We start from the raw sequence: 24,355 nt of genomic DNA on the forward strand, positions 1-24,355 counted from the left end.
GCACACTTGCTGCCTATGGTCTCGGAGGAAGGCCCAAGCCGTACTCTCCCAGGCCATTGCAGATGGAAGAGATGCAGCTAAGTTCACCATACGCTGTGGAGTGGACACAGCCGACTCAGTGGGTAGAGCGATTTCATTGTCAGTGGCACAACGCCTGGCTGAGAACCACAAGTTTTTCAAGGGTTGTCCAAGCCTCACTCATTGATGGCTCTCCTTTTTTCAGCGAGAAGGCGGAATTATCGCTGGAGTGCTTTAAGAACAGCAGAGCTACGGCCAGGGTTGGGACTGTCTAGAGCCCCTCGTCACCACTTTATGCCCCTTTCGAGGCTGCGGAACCGTGTCGATACCCTCAATGCCACAATGGCCAACAGTCTTCCCAGCCTCTTTGTGGCCGAGGACATGGGTCCTAAAAATCACGTGGAACAGGTAGCAAGCAGTTGCACCAGTCCACCACCACCCCCGGTAACCTCCACCTCCAAACCCCTTTAGTTTGCCCTTCACCACCATGGGTATTCAGTGGGGGACAGGTTATGCTATCACCTGCACCCCTGGTGTCAATAACATCGGACTGTTGGGTTTTGCAAATTGTTCAATGGGGCTACTCTATCCCTTTTGTGACTATCCCTGTCACCAACATACGACCTGCTGATGAAGGACCACCTCTCCTTGCTACATCAGGAAGTGCTGACTCTCTTAGCCAAGTGAGCGATGGAGAGGGTGCCGGCATCAGAAGTAGGTCTTGGTTGCTATTCCTGCTACTTTCTGGTGCCTAGGAACTGAGTTCTTTCATCCTATCCTAGACATTTGCCGTCTCAATTTCTTCCTGAAAAAGGAGAAATTCAAATGCTCCTGCTTGCTCAAGTCGTGTCTGTCCTGGACCTAAAAGACTGGATGATAGCATTGGACTTGCAAGACGCATATATCCACATCCCCTTTCCGCCTGCCTACAGTTGTTACCGCCGGGTCATGGTGGGCCAAGAGCACTTTCAGTTTGCTGTGCTCCTCTTCGGCCTCGTCAGTGCTTCTGGGGTGTTCACCAAGGTGATGGCAGTGGTTGCTGCTCATCTGCGGAGGTCAGTGGTTCCAGTCTTCCCCTACCACAATGATTAGCTGTTGAAGGCGGACTCACTGCAGGCAGTCATCTTCTACCTCCAGACTACGGTGGACCTCCTGCATTCGCTGTGTTCACTATTAATGTGCCGAAGTGGCACCTGAATCCCTCTCAGACACTCACTTTCAGCGGAGCTGTTCTAGACACAGTCCAGTTTCTGACCTATCCTCCCGAGAGGAGAGTCCAGGATATTCAGGCTATGATACCGATGTTTCAGCCTCCATCCCAGTTGTTGGTGAGACTGATCCTGAGGTTTTTGGGCCTCATGGCTCCCGGCATCCTGCTTGTAACACATGGCTGTTGGCATATGTGGGTGCTTTAGTGGGACCTGAAGCCCCAGTGGGTGTGGCGTCATGGAAATATTTATGACATGGTCCAGATCTCAGAGGGAATTGCGAAAGACTTGCAGTGGTGGCTGACAAACCGTGATTGAGTCAGTGGCAGACCCCTGTCTCTTCCCCAAACTTCTGTGATGGGGCGGTCATCTGGGAGAGGTGGAGATTTAGAGGACTCTGGTCTCCGAAGGATACTGGGCTCCACATCAACCTGTTGGAGCTTTGGGTGATTCACTTGGCATTGAAAGCCTTTCTTCCTTTAATCAAAGGAAGACTCTTGCAGGTATTTACAGACAACACCACTGCCATGTGGTACTGAAACAAACAGGGTGTGGTGGGGTCGAGGACCCTTTGTCAAGAGGCTCTGTGTCTGTGGACATGGCTGGAACACCAGGGCATTTCCCTGGTGGTTCAACACCTCGCGGGCTCTCTGAACTCCAAGGCGGACAAACTCAGCCAAAGATGTTTAGCGGATCACGAATGGCCTCTCCACCCGGAGGTGGTGCAAAAATTCTTTCAGTAGTGGGGAGAGCCTTGCTTAGATCTGTTCACCACAGCTCAGAACATGCAATGTTATCTGTTTTGCGAACTGGAGTTTACAAGTCACCTCTCGCTCGGAGATGCTTTTTGTCTCGACTGGAGCTCAAGCCTCCTGTATGCCTTTCCGACAATACTACTTCTGCCCAGAGTTCTCAAGAAGATCAGGAAAGACTGGGCCCAAGTTATTTTTGTGGCTCCGGATTGGGCACAGAGAGTCTGGTATACCGAGCTGCAGAGCATAACCATTGGATCTCCGATCAGGATGCCTCTTTGAGAGGATCTTCCGTTGCATCAACAATGGAGGGTTCTGCACCTTCACCCTCATGCTTAAGGAATGAGTAGCGACAGTTGACAGCTTTTGTCCTTCCTCCCAAAGTCTTTGATGTGATTCTGGCAGCCAGGTGTCCCTCCACCAAGTCTGTATATGCCTGCTGTTTGGATAAGTTTGTAACATGGTGTGATTCTCACTACATCGATGACCTTTCTGCACTTTTTCGGAAGTTGTTTAGTTTGCTCTATCATTGGTCCAGCGGGCTCTGCTCTGGGCACAGTTAAAGGTTATCTTTCAGCCATTTTGGAATTTTTGTGGTTGCGAAACCAACCGTCTTCATTCAAGTCATCTGTTGGGTCTAGGTTTCTGAATGGCTTGCAACACATGTTCCCCCTCCCAGGCCACTCATCAGACCCCACTGGATCTAAATTGTGTTCTTACCTTTTTGATGTGTGCACCCTTTAAACCTCTACACAATTGCTGTCTTAGGCTGTTGACTATTAAAACTGCCTTTCTGGTGACCATAACATTGGCTAGAAGGTTCTGCAAATTGCAGGCACTTTCAGCGCACCCACCTTAGACAACTTTCCACTCAGACAAGCTGGTTCTCCGGACTGTGCCTCCTTCCTTCTGAAGGTTGTGACTCACTTATATGCATCCCAGAACATCTCCCTGCTTACCTTCTATTCTCCACCTCACCCCTCTGAAGAGGAAAAGAGACTTCACCGCACGGACCCAAAAAGAGCGTTGTCGTTCTGCCATGATCACACGAAACAGTTCTGGGTGGACAATCAACTCTTCGTGGAGTAGTAGGAGCTAAGAAAAGTAGACCTGTGCAGAAACAGACCATCTTAAGATGGATAGTACTCTGCTTCAAGATCTGCTATGCAGTGGCCAAGAAGCAACAGCCTGTGGGTTTACTGCTCATTTCACCAGAGCTAAGGTTGTGACCACAGTCTTAGCCTGCGAAGTACCTCTTCTGGATATCTGTCAGGCAGCAACGTGGGCGTTCTTGTACATGTTTACCAAACAGTACTGTCTGGACAGTTAGGTCTGTTGCAATTGGCTTTTCAGACCCACCTCCACGGAGGTATTGCCTGGGTATCCATTCCTTTTTTTTTTCTTTATTGGGCAGTTTATAGCCATAAGATGAGAAAATGGAGGCTAATATTTTGATACTGATACAAAATACATAATAAATAACCATGAATCGCATCAAATATTCCATATATTTGATATAGAGGGCCCAGTACAAAAGTGCCTAGTACTATACGTAGTGCAAACTCATATAGTGTAACGCCTGCAAACATACAACTTTAGAATTTTGACTTGAGTTATAGATCAAATATATGTCCAGATGTCCAGTGCAAAAAGATATCTTAAAATAAAAAGTCTACATACTTCTAAACATCCTAGATAACTGTCTAATCTACTGTGTTGAAATTGATTATAGTTAGTAGCCACAGTAATTACTCTTGAACCCGATATAGCTAATATCTGGAATACATTAAATACAACCGCAGAATTTACTGGAGTGCGGATTATAAGGTCAACCAAACAAAAACAGAGATATTGCTGTTCAATACATCTCCTATTGATCTTCCCACGATCTTCATTCTCAAAATTCATCTAAACGATCGATCAGAAATATAGACAATTATGTGGCACATAATTATTCTTAATTCTTTGAATTAAACTATAAAGCTACTTTCAATAATATAAATACGTTGCTGGATAGATGAGGTTTTCTCCCAGAATCCCTTATTGGTAGGGTGGCCCTGATAAAGATGTCGATCCTTCCACTGGTACTTTCTTATTTACTACGTATTTTAGAGAGCTTGATCAACTGTTTCAAAAATTCATCTGAAATGGCAGGCAACCTAGGACTAGAATAGCAGTATTGCAGTTAGATAATCCACAAGGGAGGCTTGCTTGACCTCACTGCAAAACACTTTTAGATAGTATAGGTCAAATTATGATTTTTTTTTTTTCCAAATTCTTTTTATTGTTGCGTCAGAAGGATCACACATGCAAAGGATCAGCACTCGGTAGAGCGTCAACATTCCGCTCTAGCCGACAGCCCGCAACTTTTCTGGTGTCGTTAGACATATCACCCCTTATAAGAACTCTTGCTTTTGAAACAGCCACTGAAAAAAGGAACAATGAACTAGAAACATCCCATAAAACAGCAGGTCTCTACCCTCTCCCTCCCATCGCCCCCTACCCGGTCCCCTCTCCCCCCCACTCAAGCGTTCCTGTCCGTCCCTAGCACGGGAACTGGGCAGTATGGTATACAGTTAACAAGCATGCAATCCCGGCGTCTAGACAATTCAGGCCAGGGTTCCACAGGCTTCAGGATTGTAGTTCACAATGTCTCATTCTAGTCCGTGGTAGTGCCTCCATTTGGCCCAAACCCTCCGGAACTTTTTGGGGCAACCCCTTGCTTTGTAGGTCACTCTCTCCGCAGCCATGTATAGATCCAATCCACGCCTCCATTCCTCTAAGCCTGGTTTTTCAGGGGCCCCCCAGCGCCGTGCAATGTCCCGTTTCGCCACCACTAGTGCTAATACCAGAAAGATGATCAAGGGGCGGGGTAGGTCTACTTCTATAGTCGAGCCCAACAGTGCCAATTTGGGATCCCGTGGAAGGTCCACTCCCAGCACCTCCCCCAGTTCCAGGAACACACTCTCCCAGTAGTCCTGGATGACTTCACAGCCCCAGATTATGTGGAAGAAATCCGCACTCTGCTGGCGGCACCTAAGGCATGTCGTGTCAGGTGCTCTGCCCATTCTAAAGAGCCTCACCCTGTCAAAGTATGATCTGTGCAGCACCTTAAATTGAATAAGGCGGAGCCTCGATTTGATGGCCACCTCCCGGGGATGCATGAGGGCGAGCTCCCAGTCTAGATCCTCCATGTCTCCCACCTCCGCCTCCCATTTAGCCCGTAGCACCTGCAGATCCCCTAGCATGTTGTTGGTCAAGGTTTTATATGTGAGGGATACCGCCCCCCTCCCTATCTGTTCCTGCAGCAGCCTACCCTCTAATGGAGCATATTCAGGAAGGTCCGAAAGCGCAATGTTTTGTGCCCTCCATGCGTGTTTCAGTTGAGCGTATTTGTAGTATTGGGTGTTGCGCAGGCCAAATTCGTCTTTAAGTGCTTGGAATGTTTTCAGGTCTCCCCTTGCTATCACGTCCCCCACTGTGGAGATGCCAATGTCGTCCCACTGTCTGAAGCCTTTCAGTTTACGGAGCTCTCCCAACCATGTACAGCACCAGAGGGGTGTCTGTCTAGTGGGCCGTTTTTCCCAACCCATTCTTTTGGATGCCCTATTCCAGGCTGTTAACGTAATCTTGGTGGCAGGGAGAAACTGCTTTCCCACCGCTTCCCCATACAGATAGTGCAGTATAGTTTTACTTGACCATTTAGACCTTTCCAGGGCGTAGGTGGGGTGGTCGGCTGCAGCGTGTAGCCATTCGTTGATTGGGGCGAGATGTTCCGCCCAGTAGTAGGCCTCTAGGTTGGGGAGCGAAATCCCCCCACTGTATTGGTGTCGCTGCAGGGTGAAGAGCGCCACTCTCGGCTGTTTCCCCAGCCACAGGAAGGCTCGCAAGTCAGCGTGGATTGTGTCCAGGGTCTTATTTGGCAATGGATAGTACTCATTCTGGAGCGCGTAGAGGAACTTAGGGAGGATGATCATTTTATATAGTGCAGCACGCCCCAGTAAGGTGAGCGGGAGCTGTCTCCACCTGTCCATCTCAGCCGTGGCCTCCAGCATAATGCGGGATAAATTGGCAGTGAAGGAGCGCGTCCTATCTAGTGTTATAAAGACTCCCAGGTATCGGAAGCCGTCGTTAGTATGTATCAGTGACCCTGGCAGGCAGGCCCCCCTCTCCATGCCTTGTGGATCGTAGAGGATCGATTTGTGCCAGTTTATTTTGTGGCCTGCTCGCGCCCCAAAGTCGTCAAGCTCTCCGAATAGTGTCGGGATAGTCGTGTCTGGGTCTGTCACGAACAGTAGTACGTCGTCGGCATACAGGGATATTTTTTCCTGTGTGGCAACTGAGCCCCCCCATGTAAACCCTTTGATTGACTGGTTCTGCCTGATTCGTATCGCAAGGATCTCGATGGTGAGGGTGAACAGGAGGGGGGACAGTGGACAGCCCTGTCGTGTGCCCCGCCCGATAGGGAACTCGCGAGACAGCTTCCCATTGACTCGTACTCTCGCCCTCGGGCCCGAGTAGAGGAGCTGTACCCATTTTAAGTACTTGGGCCCAAACCCAAACCTTCGGAGGGTCTCCAACAGGAAAGGCCAGTGGACTGCGTCGAATGCCTTCTCCGCATCCAAGGAGAGGAACCAATGGGGTTCACTTCTTTTGGAGACCTCCTGTAACCAATTGTGGGTGCGACGGAGGTTTAGTTTAGTGGCCCTATCCGGAAGAAAGCCGGACTGGTCCATATGCACTAACTCAGTGATGACCTGTCGCATGCGACGAGCCAGGACTGTGGCCAGAATTTTTGTCTCTATATTTAGCAATGAGATTGGGCGGTAGGATGAGCAGTCATCTCTGGGTTTCCCTTCTTTGTAGATTGGCACAATGGTAGCCAGGTCCAGGTCCGGAGGGAGGTTCCCCGCCCGGTATGATTCGGTAAAGAGGGCCTTCATGTGCCGCTGCAATAAGTCCGCATTCCGTTTAAAGAACTCCGCCGGGAAACCATTCGGCCCCGGGGCCTTCCCCGGCTTCATTGCCGCTATGGCCTTCGATAACTCCTCAAGGGTTAAGTCCGCCTCTAAGGTGGCACTAGCTTCTGTGGACAGGGTAGGCACCTCCATGTCGCCCATGTATCGTTGGGCGTCCTCACTGTCCCCCAGGTCCCTGGCCCTGTAGAAATCCTCATAATAGGATGCAAAGGCTTCCGCTATACCCTCATCAGTGGTGACCCTCCTGTCCCCAGTCAACTTGACCTGATCCACCCAGCGCGACATACGCTCCTTTCTGCTCAGCCAGGCCAAAAGTTTGCCCGACTTGTCGCCCACATCGTAGAGCCTGTGGAGAGTCGCCAGAGCCTGGGTGCGAGCTTCGTCCGTGGCCAGCTCCCTATAGTGCCTCTGCGCGTCAAGCAGCCGTCGAAGGCTCACCTCTTCATTCTGCTGGAGGTACTCCGTTTCCAAGGCCAGGACATTCGCCTCCTCACTCGCTATCTTGCCCTGTTGTGCACGCCTGGCCTCTCCCAGCCTACTCTGGATGCGGTCACGGAGCACTGGTTTCATCGCCTCCCAGAGGGTAGCGCCGGATTCCACAGAACCCTCGTTCTCGGCCATGTAAACCCTAATGTCCGCCCGTACACCCCCGAGTATTTCCGGTGTTTGAATGTCCCACGCCGTTAACCTCCATTGTGGCCTCCTGACTCCCTTCCCCCGTCCCAGGTGGACGTACAGCGGGGAGTGATCGGAGATCCCTCTCGCCTTGTATTCCGCTAGGTCACCCGCCGCAATCTCCTGCCGGGATACAAAGACATAGTCTAACCTGGAGAAGACCTTGTGCGCCCCAGAGTAAAATGAATAAGTGTCTTGTGTAGGGTGTAGCCATCTCCACACATCAGTGAGGCCTATGGTGGTCATGAGCCGCGCTAATGCTGTTGTGTGTCCCCCTGTGCGTGGTGGCCCCGATCTATCTTGCATGGTGCACATCACATCATTAAAGTCCCCTCCCACTACTTGCATGGTGTCAGCCGTGTCCAGCAGGATGGCGGAGACTGCCTTTAGTGTGCGTGGCTGTAACTTGGGTGGGGCATATACTGACAATATCGTGTATCTACGTCTTTTCCACATCCCCTGAACCCCTACATACGTGCCCTGCGGGTCTAGCCAGGTGCGTGTAATCGTAAATGGGACTGCTTTATTTATGAGAATCGCAACCCCCCTGGAGTCCGTTGTGTAGCCTGCATGTGCCAGGACCGTGTATCGCCCCCTCGCTATGAATGCGCAGTGATTCCCCTTTAGGTGGGTTTCCTGGAGGAGGATAAGATCAGGTGCCAGTCTCTTGAGGTAGGCTGTAACCAGACCTCTCTTAATTTTGGACCCTAAGCCGTTCACATTCCATGTTAGCACCTTGACCCCTGGGTCAGTGCTGTGTGGAGTATCTAGTGTACTTGCCATCGTGTATCGCAGCGTCCCCCCCGAGCGGGGCCTTCGAGTAGGATAGACTCCAGGTATGGGCTGGCACAGCCCTGCTGTTTTCTGCTGAACTCCCCCCTCCCCCCCGTTCCTCTCAACGACCCCAACATGAGGTAAAAGGTAAACCCGCTTGCCCCCCCTCCCCCCTCCCCACCTCCCTCCCCTTCCAGTCGCAGCCCCATTCGGGATTGAACTATCCACGGGAGAAGGCCTGTCGCCCTCCCACACATCCCACCCGTATTAACCAATAACCAGCACTAAAAACACAAAGGACAGTAGGGGGGGGTGTGTCAACTTGCTTGCTCTGCATCGCCGAGCCGCCATCTCTTCCCAATCTCGGTGCACCATTGTTCATGAAAATGAGTCTTGTGTGTCTACATGAGTCCCTTGACCTGCAGAGTCTCGCTCCAGCTGCTGTATTTCTTTGGCCAGCGGGTGCAACGAATCGCTTCTGCTGTCTTCCTCCTCTGCGCCGGACGCGCGGCCCTCCGATTCCTCCATGTCCTCTTCTTCCGAGCGGATGCCATTTCTCAGGCCACTGGACCTCGAGCCCGCCACCGAGACGCCGCCCGGGGACGTCGATCTGCCCCTGCCTCCGTCATGCATGCCCCGTGGCCTATGGGGTGTTGCCGGTGTCTTTTGCTGAGTCTTTTGCGTTCTCCGTCGCTGAGGCTTCGGTCTCTCCCATCTCGGTCGTTCTCGCAGCAACCTGTCCTGTGCCTCACGGCCCGCTGCTTCTCTGCTATTTAGGATGGGTCGCTCCTCGAGCCACTGCCATGCATCGTCCGGGTGTGCAAAGAAAATGGATTTGTCCTGATAGATGACCTTGAGTTTGGCCGGGAATAGGAGCATGTATGGAATCTTTAGAGACCTCAGTTTTGCCTTCACGGCGTCGAAGGAGCGGCGCTGTTTCGAGACCTCCTGGCTGTAGTCCGGGAAGATCATTATGGTGGTATTTTCAAAGCGGATCTCTCCCATCTTCCTGGCTTCGCGCAGGATCAGATCACGATCTGCGAAGTTTAGGAACCGCGCTATCACTGGTCTCGGTCTGGCACCCTCCGGAGGTCTGGCCAGGAGTGCCCTATGCGCCCTCTCTATTATGAAGCATGGAGAGAACCGTGCCGTCGGAAAGGTGGTTTTCAGCCAGTCGTGGAGGAAGACAGTCATACTCTTTTCCTCAATTCCTTCCCTAAAGCCCACAAAGCGTAGGTTGTTCCGCCTTGACCTATTTTCGGCGTCGTCAACCTTCCAGAGTAGTTGACGGTGAGAGGCCTGCAGCTCCGCCATGTCTTTCTTGAGAGACGTGATCGATTCCTCATTGTCGGTCAGTTTCGCCTCGGCTGTCGTGACCCTTTCTGCCAGGTTCCTGAAGTCCTGCCGCAGTAGCGTTACCTCGGACCCCACCTCTCCAATTTTGGTCTCCAAAGCTGCTCGTGTTGCTTGGATGTCCGTTCTGGACGCCTGTATGGCCTCCAGCACCATGGCCGTGTCATTGCGGGCGCCCGGTTGTATGGACTGTTGTTCCACCGTAGGGCGCGGGGCCGCAAAGTTGTCCATCGGGCCCTGCTTCGTGGTCTTGGGCACCACGTCTCTCTTTCCCATGGTTGCGCAGCCCCGGGGAAGGGTCTCCTTGTACTGCCCTCTTCCTTTGTGTAGCGGCGGGGTCGGTCTTGCGTCTGGGACAGTTGCACTGTGCGAAGGGCCTCCTTCTGTCTTTGTCGGGCGGTTTATGTGAGTGTCCCCACTGCCACTCTTGCAGGGTCCGTTCACTTCCCAGCCCGGGGGGGGGGGGGGGGGAGGGGGGGTTCTCCCGACGCCGGTGACCTCAGGCAGCGTCACGCGTGGCGGGCAGCAGGGCACCACTCAGCCCACTCCGCCCCCCCGCAGACTCAGGGGCTTCCAGCACCACGAGGCCGGGCAGGCTTCAGCGCTCCGCTGCGGCCTCCAATGCGCCGCTGTCCCCCCGGGTGCTCCTACCTCGCGGCCGCCATATTTGTTAAGGCGGCCGCCGTGCCAGGCAGTGTGGCCCGCTCCTGACGCTGCACCGGTCCCGGTCTCGTCTCCCACACTTCGGCCCGTCCGCCGCGCCGCCTCCGCTGCAGGGCCCAGTCTCACCCCGTCTCGGGTAGGGGCCGCGGGGGGCACCTCGTCTTCACCGGCCTCCGCACATTATGCCGGTCGCCATCTTGGGGTCAGGCGGCCGGCGGGCACCGCGGGCAGAGTCCTGCTTCCCGGGGGGGGAACTATACGGGCCGATCAGACGGCCAGGTAGGTCGTGGGGTCACTGTCCGCCAGGATCACCTGCACCGGGGGCCGCCGGGCGTGAAGGCGCGCATTCCACCGCCGAGCGCCGCGGCCGCCATCACGGACGCTGGCAGATCTCAGGAGCTGTCGTCCTCACCGGCTCCCCGGCGATTTCCGCGTCGGATCACCGCTGCTGCAGCCCGGAGCAGGTACTCGGGTGTCTGGACATCCGTGTGGTGCTGTTTCCAAGATTTGGGGGATATGTATCGTCGGATTAGTGTTTGGCTCGGCCGGAGCTCCTCTCAGGCACGTCTAATCGGCCATGCTGCTGGCCACGCCCCCCCAGGTCAAATTATGATTAACGCCGAATAACTAGACAATTTTAATTTGATACAAATGGCCAAAGCGTCTATAATTGAATTATCGTCCCTTTTAAAAAAAAAAAAAATCCAAAGAAAACTAGATACAAGTATTTTTTTGCATATTTAAAAATTGGAGAGTCCTGAATTGCCATGTCTTTATTTTACTAAAGTAGTATCGGTGTTATGGCATTTTCCTCCTTAATGAAGCTATGGAACATTTGAAGCGTAAGGGTTAGGAGATTTCTTATGATGGGGATCGACGTCTACCGTGGGATGAAATAATCTTTTGCTGAGGGGAGGAGGCCATAGGCTTGGCATTTAATGAACAACAGATCAGTAGCCTACTCGCTTCAACATGCTCCATTTGGAGCCAAGAGACGCATGTGTTGAAGCACATTTTTTTTTATAAAAGTCAGTTAACAGACTTGGGAATATGGTACCGGACTATATGGAACAACACCAAAAAATGTTTTGGTTGATGAATTTTTGATTAAAATCACCCATACTACGGGTTGTTCAGTTACCAAAGGAGAATGGTCTTATATCGCAGAATTGGGATACAAGTTTTTAAGGACCGCAAAATTTAAAACAATGGCTTTTTTTGTCAAGGTGGCTGGCCTACTATGCTCCCCACAGATTGCATTGGATGATTCCCACAGTTCCAGATCAGTGTTTTCATTGTAAATTAGTTGGGTATGTAATCAAAGGTAAGGAAGGAGCAGCTAGAAGTCTCTATCAAGTGAACAGTTACTTCACTTCGGTAACACCTTATGTTCTAGAAACTCTAGTTTCAGGGTCAGTAGCATTTCTACCATGCCATCATGTACTGTGTGAAATCAACATAATTAATAATGATCAAGTAGAAGTAGTATTTAAAAGGTGCATTTTGCTACCTCATCAGTATTTAATGTCGGTTTTCTATGGCTTTTATTTTGTAGCTCTTTCATCACGTTGCTTGCAGCTGATTGTACACTATGTTCCCATTATCAGAGCACATTTTGAAGCTCGAATGCAACCGAAACACTACAGTATGCTCCGGCATTTTGACCACATTACAAAGGTAGGACATTTTAAGAAGCAAGACATTTTTACCAAAAATGATTTGCTTTTTGTTGGAATTGTTCATGATTAAAGGAACATACTTTGCTGTGCATCAACAAAAATATGCAGTGAAAAATCATGAATAGCTACACTGTGATTACTATTATTAATATTATGCACATGCAAGGATTTTTCTCTTGTACCTGTAGAAAAAAGTAACTTGTCACCATGATATGCTAAGTACCTGCATACTAATTAATATGTTCTGTACCTGTAACTGCAATAGCAGAATTGTTTCCATCACAGTAATTGAATGTATGTTCCTAAAGAATGTTGCTATTATTTGAAAAGGTGTTACGTTTACAGTGTTGTCATGGTATATATATTTTTTGCTTTTGTACAGGTAGACTCCAAATAGAGATCTCTAATGTATGTAGTAACTTTATCATTCTGATGGATACTTCTAACTGCAGGTTCCTCACTTTTGAGTATCCCCAAGGCTCCAGACTGGATCCGGAGAATTTTGCAGCAGTGATCATGCGCACTGCTTTAAGCGTTGTTCGGTTTCACGTAGGTTTCATACTGCCTCGGACGTTATAGAGCACAGCTGCATATTAGCGACACCCCTGAACCCTGATGTAGGTTCCTTTCTTTCTCGGCCTTCCTATGCAGATCTGTAGCTCTGCTCCCAACTGTCTCGTTCTTCCGACAACTCCTAAAATCTTTTTAGATGTGTGCTAGAGAACAATGTACCCACTGAAAACAATGGATTTGGAGGTGTGCTGCGACTGCATCTGAGCCGATTAAAAATGGGGAGGCGAAGACGCCAACCACAGGATGAAGTCCAGGCCTTCGTGCAGATCTTGCTCTCACTCCATGTGTTGGGCTGGGCCTCAGGCTGGTCCTCCAATCACTCCATTTCCTGCTCAAGGTCTTCCTGTAACTCAAAGGGTAAATGCAAGCATAAGAAAGTAAAGCAGGACGTGACATCTATCCTGCCACTCTGATTACAAAGAGAAGGCCCAAAGGTGTCCATATAAGTCACACTGCATCAAATTCACCAACCATAAACTAGATTCCTTAATTGGCTACGAAGCAACATCATTTTCTTTCTTTCGTTGACCCTGATCGATACCTTCAAAGAGACTATGCTGCAAATTTTCAGTGCGCTTCTGGCTACCTCCGTGGGCCTTTCGGCCCTCAGAACCACAGGATCCTCCAGTCATGTCACATTACTGATGGCAAACCCCCTCCATGGCGACGCCTGTCCCCTGTGGACCCATAACGGTCCTGTAACAACTCCAGTGCATACTTTCACTCTGACCCCACAATGCATCCCAGTTCCCGCCACTGATACCAGAATATCAACTAGTGCTGATGCTCATGTTGGATCCCGTCTCGACATCAGCTTGAGCTCGCCTGATGTCATACTATGAGATTACAAAGAAGCCACCTGTTGTCATGCATCCTGATTCTAATCCTGTGCCTCTACCAGGCAGCAGCTATCAGCAGAAGTGATACTTCCCCTGTGACAGAATTTGACTCACCACATGGGGGACCATCAGGAGAGAGTGCCTCTTTTGCAGTGATGTTTTGGAGGGCAGCCAAAGTACTAGAATACATCTCCCTCCTTTGAGACTAAATCAAATGTTTTGACAGAAATTCAACAGTTTGGTCCAGGAACATCTGAGCCCTTACTGTCAGTTAATGATGCCCTCATAGATACACTGATGGCTACTTTGTCAAAACCCTGCCCTCCTGTTAACGGGAATGTAGACTGGCATCTGGTGACCTAGACTTTCTCACCAAGCAGCCTTCTCCAGACTACCTTATTTTAAAATCAATAAGATGAACCCTAACCCCTTTCCAACCAATCCTTCAGATAACGAATTTAAAATAATTGATGCCTTTGGATCACATGCTTTCCTCTGCTAGCTTGACATTGCCCTCTGTGAATGTGTTCTGCCTTTTGTGCTGCTACATGTGTAAACTTTGCGACATGGCCTATCTCGGAGGACCTCTGGCCCCTTTTTGACTCAGACTCTTCTGTTTGCCATTGGTGGTGCATGCCCATCTATTGGGAGGCAGGATCCAGTAATTTCTCCCAAGCTGGCAATCTATTATATCTGGCAGATGGGTCTTGCATATTGTTCGAAAAGGCTACCGCCTAACTATTCTCTCCTGCCAACTAATTTTCCTCCCACACCAGAAAATATTTGGATTTGTACAGATCATTGTAGATCAAGTTATAGAAGCTATGCCTGTGGCTCTGAAACTCTCTGTAGTATATTTTTCTGATCAATGCATTGTAACCACATATTCCTCACCCTAAGAATATTTCCCAGTTGCCAGACTAGATCTGGAAGCATATCATAACACTCTACCGACGCACAGATAGATGGCGCTGTGCTGCTCTGCACTCACTTCTTTCCACCCAAAAAGTGTCTGAAAATAGCTGCATATGTGCCACCTCTGTGTGCAGGATTGGAGCGATGACAGTTCTAGGTGGTTATGGCGCTTTACACTCTATAGGCAAAATTTGTCAGATGCACTGTGCTAATTTGTGTCGTTGGGTGCCTAGGTATGGGTTGTCATCCTTACCCACCAATAATCCGCAGATTTAAGTATATACATACAATCCTATCACACCAACAAGAACTATTGAACAGACAAGTTATCAAATATTTCAATACACAGAATTAATACAAATTGAGTTGAAAATGTGATTCATTTAACTTTTTAGGCTTTCTCCAAGTCCAGCCAACACGTGTTTCGTCGAATGGGCAGGAACCCACGACTTCGTCAGGGCTGGGAAAAAAACATACAATATAGAAAATATTGGAATTGCGAGATACATTATCTCAAAATCATTATTTTTACATGAAATAATTACGGTTACATCAAAAGCAAAGTGAGAGATAACATTTTCCATGTATATCTCTGGTCATTTGAGGAGTGTTAGGGGAAAAAGAAGAGGAGGTGGGAGAATATAATTGACTCCCATAGAAAAAGGGTGAAAAATATCTCATTTTTGAGAGATGATAGTATGCCCCACAGTCTGTGAAGTTCTTTATTAAATTCATTCTGCTTTTTTTTTTTTTGTATGTCATTACGCGATAAACACCGTTCCAATATGGCCGACCGAAATAAAGCATAATCACAATGAAAATATATAGACACTGCAATAATCCTAAACGCTTCTTTAGGATTAGTATTTAATCATTTCGAGTCACATCGGACTTAATAAAATTTAAGAACACCAATAACTCTTATAGACCAAATATGATGATGCTTTTGACGCGATAAACACCGTTCCAACATGGCCGATTGAGACAACATGAAAAATGAGATAGTTCTAGCGCGCATGTAGGAAGAAGAACCCGAGGTACATATACTTCCGGGTTAGGGACGCGGTCTTTCAAAATATGGAAGAACGCGCTGTACACGGAGTAGAAATACTGCCCCAGGACTTTGAAATTGGAAGGTGAGATTCGGACTCTTTCCAAATAATCAGGGGATAAGCTAGATACTAACTAAACTACGGAACATTAACTATTTCCAATATTATAACAAGTTCTATTCTCTTACCTTTGACAGCGGGGGTGAGACTGATTCCTTCAAAAAATACTATTGGAGGAATACCGATTCTATATATCTCCAAATCGGAATTTGAAAATAATATATGACAACGACGGAGACCATACATTTGGCTTATCAGTAGGTAAGCTTGTTACCTTTATCAGTTCATAGTGGCAAGAGATAGGAACTGCTCATGCGAATGACAGCTTCACAAAAGATAGATATTCTTTTTATGTACATTTATAGAGCCCAAAGGACATAAAGATCGAGGTCAAATAATAGACCATCACCCATGCCGCGTGAGGCTGGGCCGGAAGTATAACCAGCTAGAAGGTATGTCCCGGAGCTGGTATACTTATTTATATTAATTTTACTGTATCGTAATGTTGACTTTGTGATCAAATATAATACTTAATATTACATTATAACTTGGATATTTCGGGCATAAAAGTTCACAAGTTAATGATATCAGGTAAGCCTGAGTATATATACTCAGCTTCTAAATGAACTATACAGATCACCAATCGATCTACACACATGGACACAGACGCCAAATTAGATCCGGCACTGGCACTTACATAAATCACGGAATGAAGCACAAGAGCGGTAAAAAAACGCTTGGGATAGCACTACGCTGGTGGTCTAAAATAAGCAGAATGAATTTAATAAAGAACTTCACAGACTGTGGGGCATACTATCATCTCTCGAAAATGAGATATTTTTCACCCTTTTTCTATGGGAGTCAATTATATTCTCCCACCTCCTCTTCTTTTTCCCCTAACACTCTTCAAATGACCAGAGATATACATGGAAAATGTTATCTCTCACTTGCTTTTGATGTAACCGTAATTATTTCATGTAAAAATAATGATTTTGAGATAATGTATCTCGCAATTCTAATAAATTCTATATTGTATGTTTTTTTCCCAGCCCTGACGAAGTCGTGGGTTCCTGCCCATTCGACGAAACACGTGTTGGCTGGACTTGGGGAAAGCCTAAAAAATTAAATGAATCACATTTTCAACTCAATTTGTATTAATTCTGTGTATTGTAATATTTGATAACTTGTCAGTTCAATAGTTCTTGTTGGTGTGATAGGATTGTATGTATACACCTCTGTGTGCAGTTTTCTGTTCCTTTTCTTTCTGGACCTTTGAACTCATATCTGAGCTCTGCTCCTTATTATGTAGGTTTTTAATGACCTTAAAATGTCAAAATACAGTGTGCAAGGGAATGATTTCCCCTCCAAAAACTACAGGATTCAAACCATGCGATGATTGTAGAAAACAGATGTCGGAAAGGGTGTGTCTTGGGCTCTGGGTATGATATCAAGTCATGTGATGAGTGCGCCCTCCTGCACCCGAAGGGGATTTGGGACTATGAAGATGTATATCTCCAAACATAAGGAAAAGTGACAGTCTGCGCGTACATCCTGTTCCAAGTCAAGGGTGCAGACCTGCTCCTTCGCCTGAGGCCGATACCACATCAGGGCCTCTTCGCGGTCAAAGTTATCTGGTATGAGGGCATCAAAATGGCACTCGATCTCATTCCCAATACCCGATTGAGGAGCCAGTTTCACAATTGAACTTGATGCTCCCCAAGTTCCTTGGGCTATCAGTGAAGTCACAGCGGGTCAAGGCCTTAAAGGAGGCCATGCTGCTTAGTTTTGGCACTCTTCTGGCTCTCTCTGGCGTGTTTTTGGATCCAAAGGTCCACAAAGACCTCCAGGTGGGTTTGCACCGGCAAATCAGTCCTCTGTGCCATCTGAGGTTCTGGATCCAGTCTCTGGTTTCACATCCACTCTGGTGCAGACTTCCACTCTGGCCCTAAGACCTGTGCAAGACCCTCTTTCATCAACGCAGCACCGACCGTGCCGGAGGGAATCTGGTGCCGGCTATGATGCCCGGACCCCCACTCACCCTGAATCTGTCTCAACCTGACAACGGTCACACTCTTGACTCCACTCCAGTGCACCTGGTTCCCATAGAGCCTACTTCTGACCGCACACCTTCACTATCAGGAAGCCTTCCTCAAAAGCTCCATCATAGTTTGGTTTTGACTCTGACCAGAGTTCACCACCACCATGCTGATGAAGGGGATGACTTACCCCCATATTATGATGATGATGATAGTTTATACATAAATTTACAGGAGACCAGTGGGCTTGATACTTCCTCTGATAGAGGTTTGATGTTTGCCCTTGGGCCACAAAGGGAAGAGAGTGTTTTCTTAGCTGTGGTAATTCGACATGTGGCTGAGGTCCTCGACCTACAACTGCCTATTGTTGAAGGTAAAACTAATTTTTTCACAGAAGTCCTGCAACTTGGGTCGGCTTCCTCTGAGCCCTTAATTTTATTCACCAGAGCCCTAGTTGACTCTCTGATGGCACTTGGTCTAATCCTTGCTCTTGCCCACCAGTGAACAGTCCGGTGGCCAAACGCATACACTGGTGTCCGGCGACCCCTTTTTTTCCCCCACCCAGCATCCTACTCCTGAGAGTTTGGTGGTCCAAGCTACCACCAGCAAGATGAATCCTAATTCATTCCCCATGAACCACTCCAGATAAGAAGTCAAAAAGATTCAAGGCATTCAGAAAACAAATGTTCAGCTAGCCCAGCCTTGCTCAATGCAGTTTGCCTACTAGGCTGATATACACACACCCTGGGGTACAGCAAGAACTTGCTGGAAGTCCCAGAAGAATTTAGGGCTTCCATGGCTCAAGCCATTGAAGATATGTGATTCGTGCTGGCCTGGATACTACCGATTGCTTGGGGAGAGCAGTCTGCACTAGTTTGCTGCAACATCGCCATGAATGCGATCTGCAGGTTTTTCAGGAGATTTTCAGGCATCATTTTTTGATATGCCTTTCGACTGATCTGTCTCTTTGGCACAAAAGCTGATTCCACTTTAAAACGATTAACGAAAGTCAGGTCACAGTGCATTCTTTGGTCCTTTCGACCCCTGCCAGTCAGTTTCTTCATTAGTTTTGTCCCTTCCAATGCTACTCAGAGAGCTGGTGTACAGGTAGCGCCATGGTCCTCCTGCCCCCACTGCAGTTACTCCAGTCATTTCTTGCCCTGGGACTGGGATCCTGCAGGCAACACGCAGGGCACTATGGACATCTGTTTTCCCAGTCAGTCACCTGTAACATCAGCCTCCAAGCCATTTTAATTTCCTCTCAGTGGCACACAATCACCCTGTGGGAGGCAGGATCCAACACTTTCTCCCTGGTTGGCAATCCATCACACCCAACAGGTGGGTCCTCCAGATCATTCAGCAAGGCGCTGCGCTTTCGTTCCTTTCTTACTCACAGCAGTTTCCTCCCACATCAGAGTGGCTCTGAGGTACACCTACCCAACTTGCTGCAAGAGGGGCGACCTCTGCTATCTAAAGGGGCCATCGAGAGGGTCCTGGACTCGGAAGTAGAGTGTGTGTTACTTAAGCTTTTACCTCATGCCAAAGAAGGATGGAGGCTTCCAACCTGTTTTAGACATTCACCCTCGGAACGACCTAATGTGGAAGGACAAATTCGAAAATGCTCACATTGACCCAACTTCTGTTTGCCCTTGTGCTGGGCGACTGGATGGTTGCCTTAGACCTGCAGGACACGTATTTTCATATGCATGTCCTGCAGTCTCACAAACGTTACTTGCAGTCCAAGGTAGGCCAAGAGCTTTTTCAGTTTCCCATTTTCCCCTTTGACCTCCCCAGCTCCCCACCGGTGTTCAAAAAACTGATGGCAGTGGTCACTGCTCATTTTTGGAGGTAGAGATTACCAGTTTCCACCTATCTCGACAACTGGCTGTTAAAGGCAGACTTGCCACAGTCAGTTTGGGATCTCATCCAGACAATGGCGAACCTTCTAACATCATTAAGGTTCTTGAGCAATGAGTCAACGTTGTGCACAACTCCTTGCCAGAGGCTTCTGGTTTTTCGGAGCTGTCTTGGACACAGCGCAGTTTAGAGCTTTTCCTCCAACGGTTCACGATATTCAGGCTATGATCCTGATATTTCAGCCTTTGTCCAGGATCACAGTGAGAACAGCTCTGAGGCGTACTGGCCACTTAGCCTCCTGCACCTTCCTTGTCAGCTAGATGTATTACATGCAGACTCTGCAATAGAATTTGATGTTTCCATGGGTCCAGCATAAAGGAAATCTGACAGATGTCATCCAGATCTCGGGGGAGACCTCTGATTGTCTGTATTGGTGGCTGCTCAAACTCAATTGGTACGTTGCAGGTCTCACTCCCTTCCCACCCTGAGATGAGTGGTGACAGGCTCTTCCCCTCCTGGGCTGGGAAAGTCATTTGTGGGAGGTGGAGATCAGAGGACTCGGTGACCAACAGAAGCCAGGCTCCACATCAACCTGTTGGAGTTGCGGAATATTTGCCTTGCTCTGACAGCCTTCCTGCCATGCACCAAAGGGAGGCTTCTCATGGGCAACTCCACTACCACTACCTCTGGTGTTGGTTGGAGTGCCATGGCGTTTTCCTGATCGCCAACCACTTGGCAGGGTGTCTGAATGCCGGAGCAGACATGCTGCGCAGTCATATTGGCAGATCACGAATGGCGTCTATATCCCAAGGTGGTGCAGGGCATCTTCCAACAGTGATGAATGCACAACGTTGAAAATTTGGGTATTGAAGTTTCTGCAAAAACCTTTGTTAGTAAAACATTTTGGCTGGAATGGAACACCGAATTGCTGTATGTTTTCCCGTCCGCCACCACTCCTGCCCCAAGTTCTGGAAAAGATTAAGAACAACCGGGTGAAATCATGTTGGTGACTCAGCTTAGACCAGTAAAATGTATATGTGGAACTTCTGGGTATGAGCATCTGTCCTCCGATCAGGCTACCTCCGATCAGGCTGCCACTTCACAAAGATCTTCAGTTGCAGCAACAGGGCAAACTCCTCCACCTGAATCTACACAGTCTACATTTACATACGTGGAGATTGAGCAGCAGCTATGGACTGTGTTTGATCTGCTGCCTGAAGTGGTGAATGTCATCCTTGCCATCAGTGCCATTCCACGAAATCCATTTATGCCAGGCACTGCAGTAAAATGGTGGCCTGGGATGGTGCTCTTTAGACTGATCCCTTACAAGCAAAGCTGTCAGACATCCTTTTGTTTGTTTCATTTTTGGCCCATGATGCGGGCACTCTTAAAGGTTATTTGCCAGTCCTTTTCACCCTTCTATGTTTACTGGATTCAGCTGTCCTGGTTTAAATAAATTGTTGTGATGAAATGTATTAAAGGTTTGACACACACATACCCTCCCAAGCCATTTGTGATGCCATACTGGGACCGTAGCTTGTTCTTGGTATTTCTCATGTGTAGGCTCTTTGTGTAGATTCATAGTTGCTCTCTGCGTCTCCTGACTATGAAGATTGTCTTCGTCATCGCAATTACATCAGCTCATCACTTGAGTATACTCCAGGTTCTTTCAGTGCACTCACCATACACCATCTTTCTCGTGTAGAAGTTGATGCTGAGAACTTGGACTGCATTCTTGTCAAAATACTACGTTTTTGTTTGGGCTATTCATCATTCTGACAGCATTCTTTGCTCCCCATCACCCATCGGACTAGGAGGAGAGACTCAACCCTGAAAGGGCTTTAAGCTTTTACATTGATTGTATTAAGGCACAGCGTGTGGACAATCTTCTTTTTGTGGGGCTCTCCAGAGTGAAGAAAGGGAAGACTGCACAGAGGAGGAGCCTGTTGATGGGGATAGTCCTGTGCATCAAGATCTGCTACACACCAGCAGCGCCCGGGAGGTTTGTAAGCCCATTCTGCCAGGGGCTTAGGCTTCTAAAACTCCTTTTGCTTGCAGAGTGTCTGTTCTTGCCATATGTGAGTGTCATTACATACATTCACAAAGCACTATTGCCAGCTCTGGCAGGAAGGGCACTTCGCCCACTCAGTCGTGCAAGAATTTCTGGTCTTAAGTGCACTCCGCAGACCCTCCACCTGCAGAGGTACTCCTTTAGTGTTTACTCTAAGGTGAGAAATCTGCATATCAAGTCTTCAGCAGATGAATTTGTTACTTACATTTGGTAACTCTTTTTGGTAGATAGTCGATGTAACCATAGATTCCTCACTGACCTCCCCATTATCTTTTTATCATCTTAAAAGGTCCTATGTTAGTGTTCAGCACACTGGTAACATTGTTCATGCACCGCATCGCAAGGCTGCAGAAATGAAAAATAAAGTGACATCAGCGTGCAGGGAAGGGGCTTAAATGCAGCTACCCTCTGTTACTTCTGGGCTGTGCAGAGCCAATGCAGATCCGCACAGCGCCACCTAGTGGCACAAAAGAGCACTGCTGAAGAAAAATGTCCAGATCCAGTCTGGTATCTGAGAGTTATTCTAAGGCAGAGGTCTTCAAACTGTCTTCCTCTGAGCCCCCACAAAACAAAATATTTTGAGGTCGGGCCCCCCTCCAAAACTTTATGGAAAGAATTGGGTGGAGGGGGGGGAGGGCAAATGTATCAAACAAAAACATGCATTATCCTAAACATACTGCTCCTCATAATTGGGGTGTTGTGAGACCCTCGTACTCTTGGACCCCAAAGCATCTATACCTGCTGCACTAATGATAACCACACTCGTGAGTAGCAGGCCACCTCCTCTGCATCTTTTACCTCTTTCCTACCATGACGGACCATCACCTCGGTCCTAATACTAGTAAGGAAAATAAGCTCCAATGCCCCTTTGTAAAGGTAGACCGTCATAATTGTGATGCAGTGGTCCCCTCAATCCCTGGGCCCCCTGCTGCATCTGCTTCCTTAATGATAACCAGCAATGGTCAGTTACACACCAACCAGCAGTACCCACTTCTCTAATGAATGGCCCTTAAAAAAAAAAAAAAAAGACCACTTATATTGTCCTCTTCTTTGGGGTATCTCTAAGAACAAGCAGTCTCTGGCCATTTATAAATGTAAAAATGAATGAGTCCATGAGTCCCCCTACAGTGCTCCCTATTCTGGGCCTTCTATCTGACAATATCTATGAATCTCGCTCATTTACTCGGTCTCCTGGACCATTGCTGTGAGGTCCCAGGGGTTGAGCGGATTAGGGCTGTGCATCTGAATGCAACCCTGATGGCCTTCTACCTGCCACCCCATAGAATTCACTTCCACACAAAAAAATCTGCCCCTGAATGTTTAATGCTGACTTTGAGTGACTCCGCCTGAAAGTGAAAGGTGTGGCGGTAGTGCAGCAAGTTAATAAAGAAACCAGCCTTCTTACCAGCTGTTAATTGATTGAGTCACTCAAAGCCAGGGCCACTGGAATTATGAGTTTCTGCAGCAGCAGCGTTTTCCACATATTTATGAGTTTACCGCATTTGCCTCATAATCCATCATCCATAATCTGCTGCATAATCTGCAGATTTCAGCAACAACAAAATTTTTTATTCTAGCTGAAACGGAACAAAAGCTTTTTAAAACGTGGCAAAGTTTTCCGGAGCAGTGGAAGGACCTTTGCAAAGATTGACTGGTAATCTTGTAGTTGCTTACTGCTGTATTTGGGTGTTAAACTGGTACTAATGAGGTGAAATATTTCCCTGACAGCGTTACCATGACTTAAAATGACAAACTAATGAAGTAATGCTAACCACAAAATGTGCCGCATTGTGCCACATAATTTACCTTTTCTTTGCTGCATAATTTAGTCAACCATGCCTCATAATGTGGTTCTCTCTTGCTGAATTCTTGAAGTGGCTCTGCTTAAAGCTTCATGGTGGCAAAGATTTATTCTTTTTGAGATGTAATGTAGAGGTGTTATGAGGTGAGATCTGTAATAATGGAGACCCCATAGTGTCTGCATTACATATGGTTTGATTACTCATTACTAAAAAGTATAATTTGTAAGAACTTGTTTTATCTTAATCACTGCATCATTTTGCAGCAGCCTCGCTTAGACTATGTAAATACTGTTTTAAAATAATGGCTTGCATATTCAGTGCTTTCTGCCACAGGCTGGTACCTTACAGCACTATAAACAGGGCCACTGAAATTATGTGGCAGGAGAAGCCCAAATTATGCAACAGAGTCGACTAAATTATGCAGGGGAATTATCTGCATAATGCTACATATTTTGTGATTGCATTACTGCATTTTTTTGTCATTTGTACACTTGTTAACACTGTGCTGGCATATATTGCCCCTCATAAGTCCCAGATCTGAAATAAACAGGTTAGTGTTAGATTCCTTACCTTATAATATCCCCAGGCGTCAGACTGGATCCGGAAAGATTTTTCGTCAGCAGTACCCTTGCACGTCGGTAGGCGTCGTCTGCGGCTCCGCGTCCGTCGTCGGTGTCGTGATCGCCGGGATGCCGTTGTCGGAGTACTTAGATGCCGCCCTCGCGCGCTGACGTCAGTTCTTCCTTTTTCCGCGCCAGCAAGGAAGGGCTAGTACCCTAGTCATTTTTTGACTAACTTTTTGGGATATTTTGGCTATTCTTTTCGAGTCAATATTGACTCCTGGTGCCGGTAGGGATGCCTGGAATCAGTCGTTGCGACGCCAGTTGCCCTCACGACTCCTCCGCTCCCACCGACCCTGATGGTGTCACTCCCGGCGCCGTCTTCGGACAACACCGTCCCCAGTTTCAGCCCCGGTCCGGGTCTGGCGTTGGAGCAGCGCCGCTCGGCGCAGTCTCCTGCGTCAGTGGGTGAGCAATTCATCTATGACC

General features: G+C 48.1%; 1 protein-coding gene across 4 annotated transcripts in view; it reads left to right on the forward strand.

Annotated features, from left to right (window-relative positions):
- The window catches only part of VPS54 (VPS54 subunit of GARP complex), a 599,465-nt gene that overhangs the window by 449,439 nt on the left and 125,671 nt on the right, over nucleotides 1-24,355 (forward strand). For all 4 annotated transcript variants that reach the window (XM_086927614.1, XM_086927616.1, XM_086927615.1 and 1 more), the window contains exon 20: nucleotides 11,978-12,099. In XM_086927614.1, coding sequence (XP_086783740.1) covers nucleotides 11,978-12,099 — 122 coding nt within the window. The remainder of the gene's footprint in view (nucleotides 1-11,977; nucleotides 12,100-24,355) is intronic.

This window comes from Lissotriton vulgaris, chromosome 6, assembly GCF_964263255.1.
Source record: "Lissotriton vulgaris chromosome 6, aLisVul1.2, whole genome shotgun sequence".
Taxonomy (NCBI): Eukaryota; Metazoa; Chordata; class Amphibia; order Caudata; family Salamandridae; genus Lissotriton; species Lissotriton vulgaris.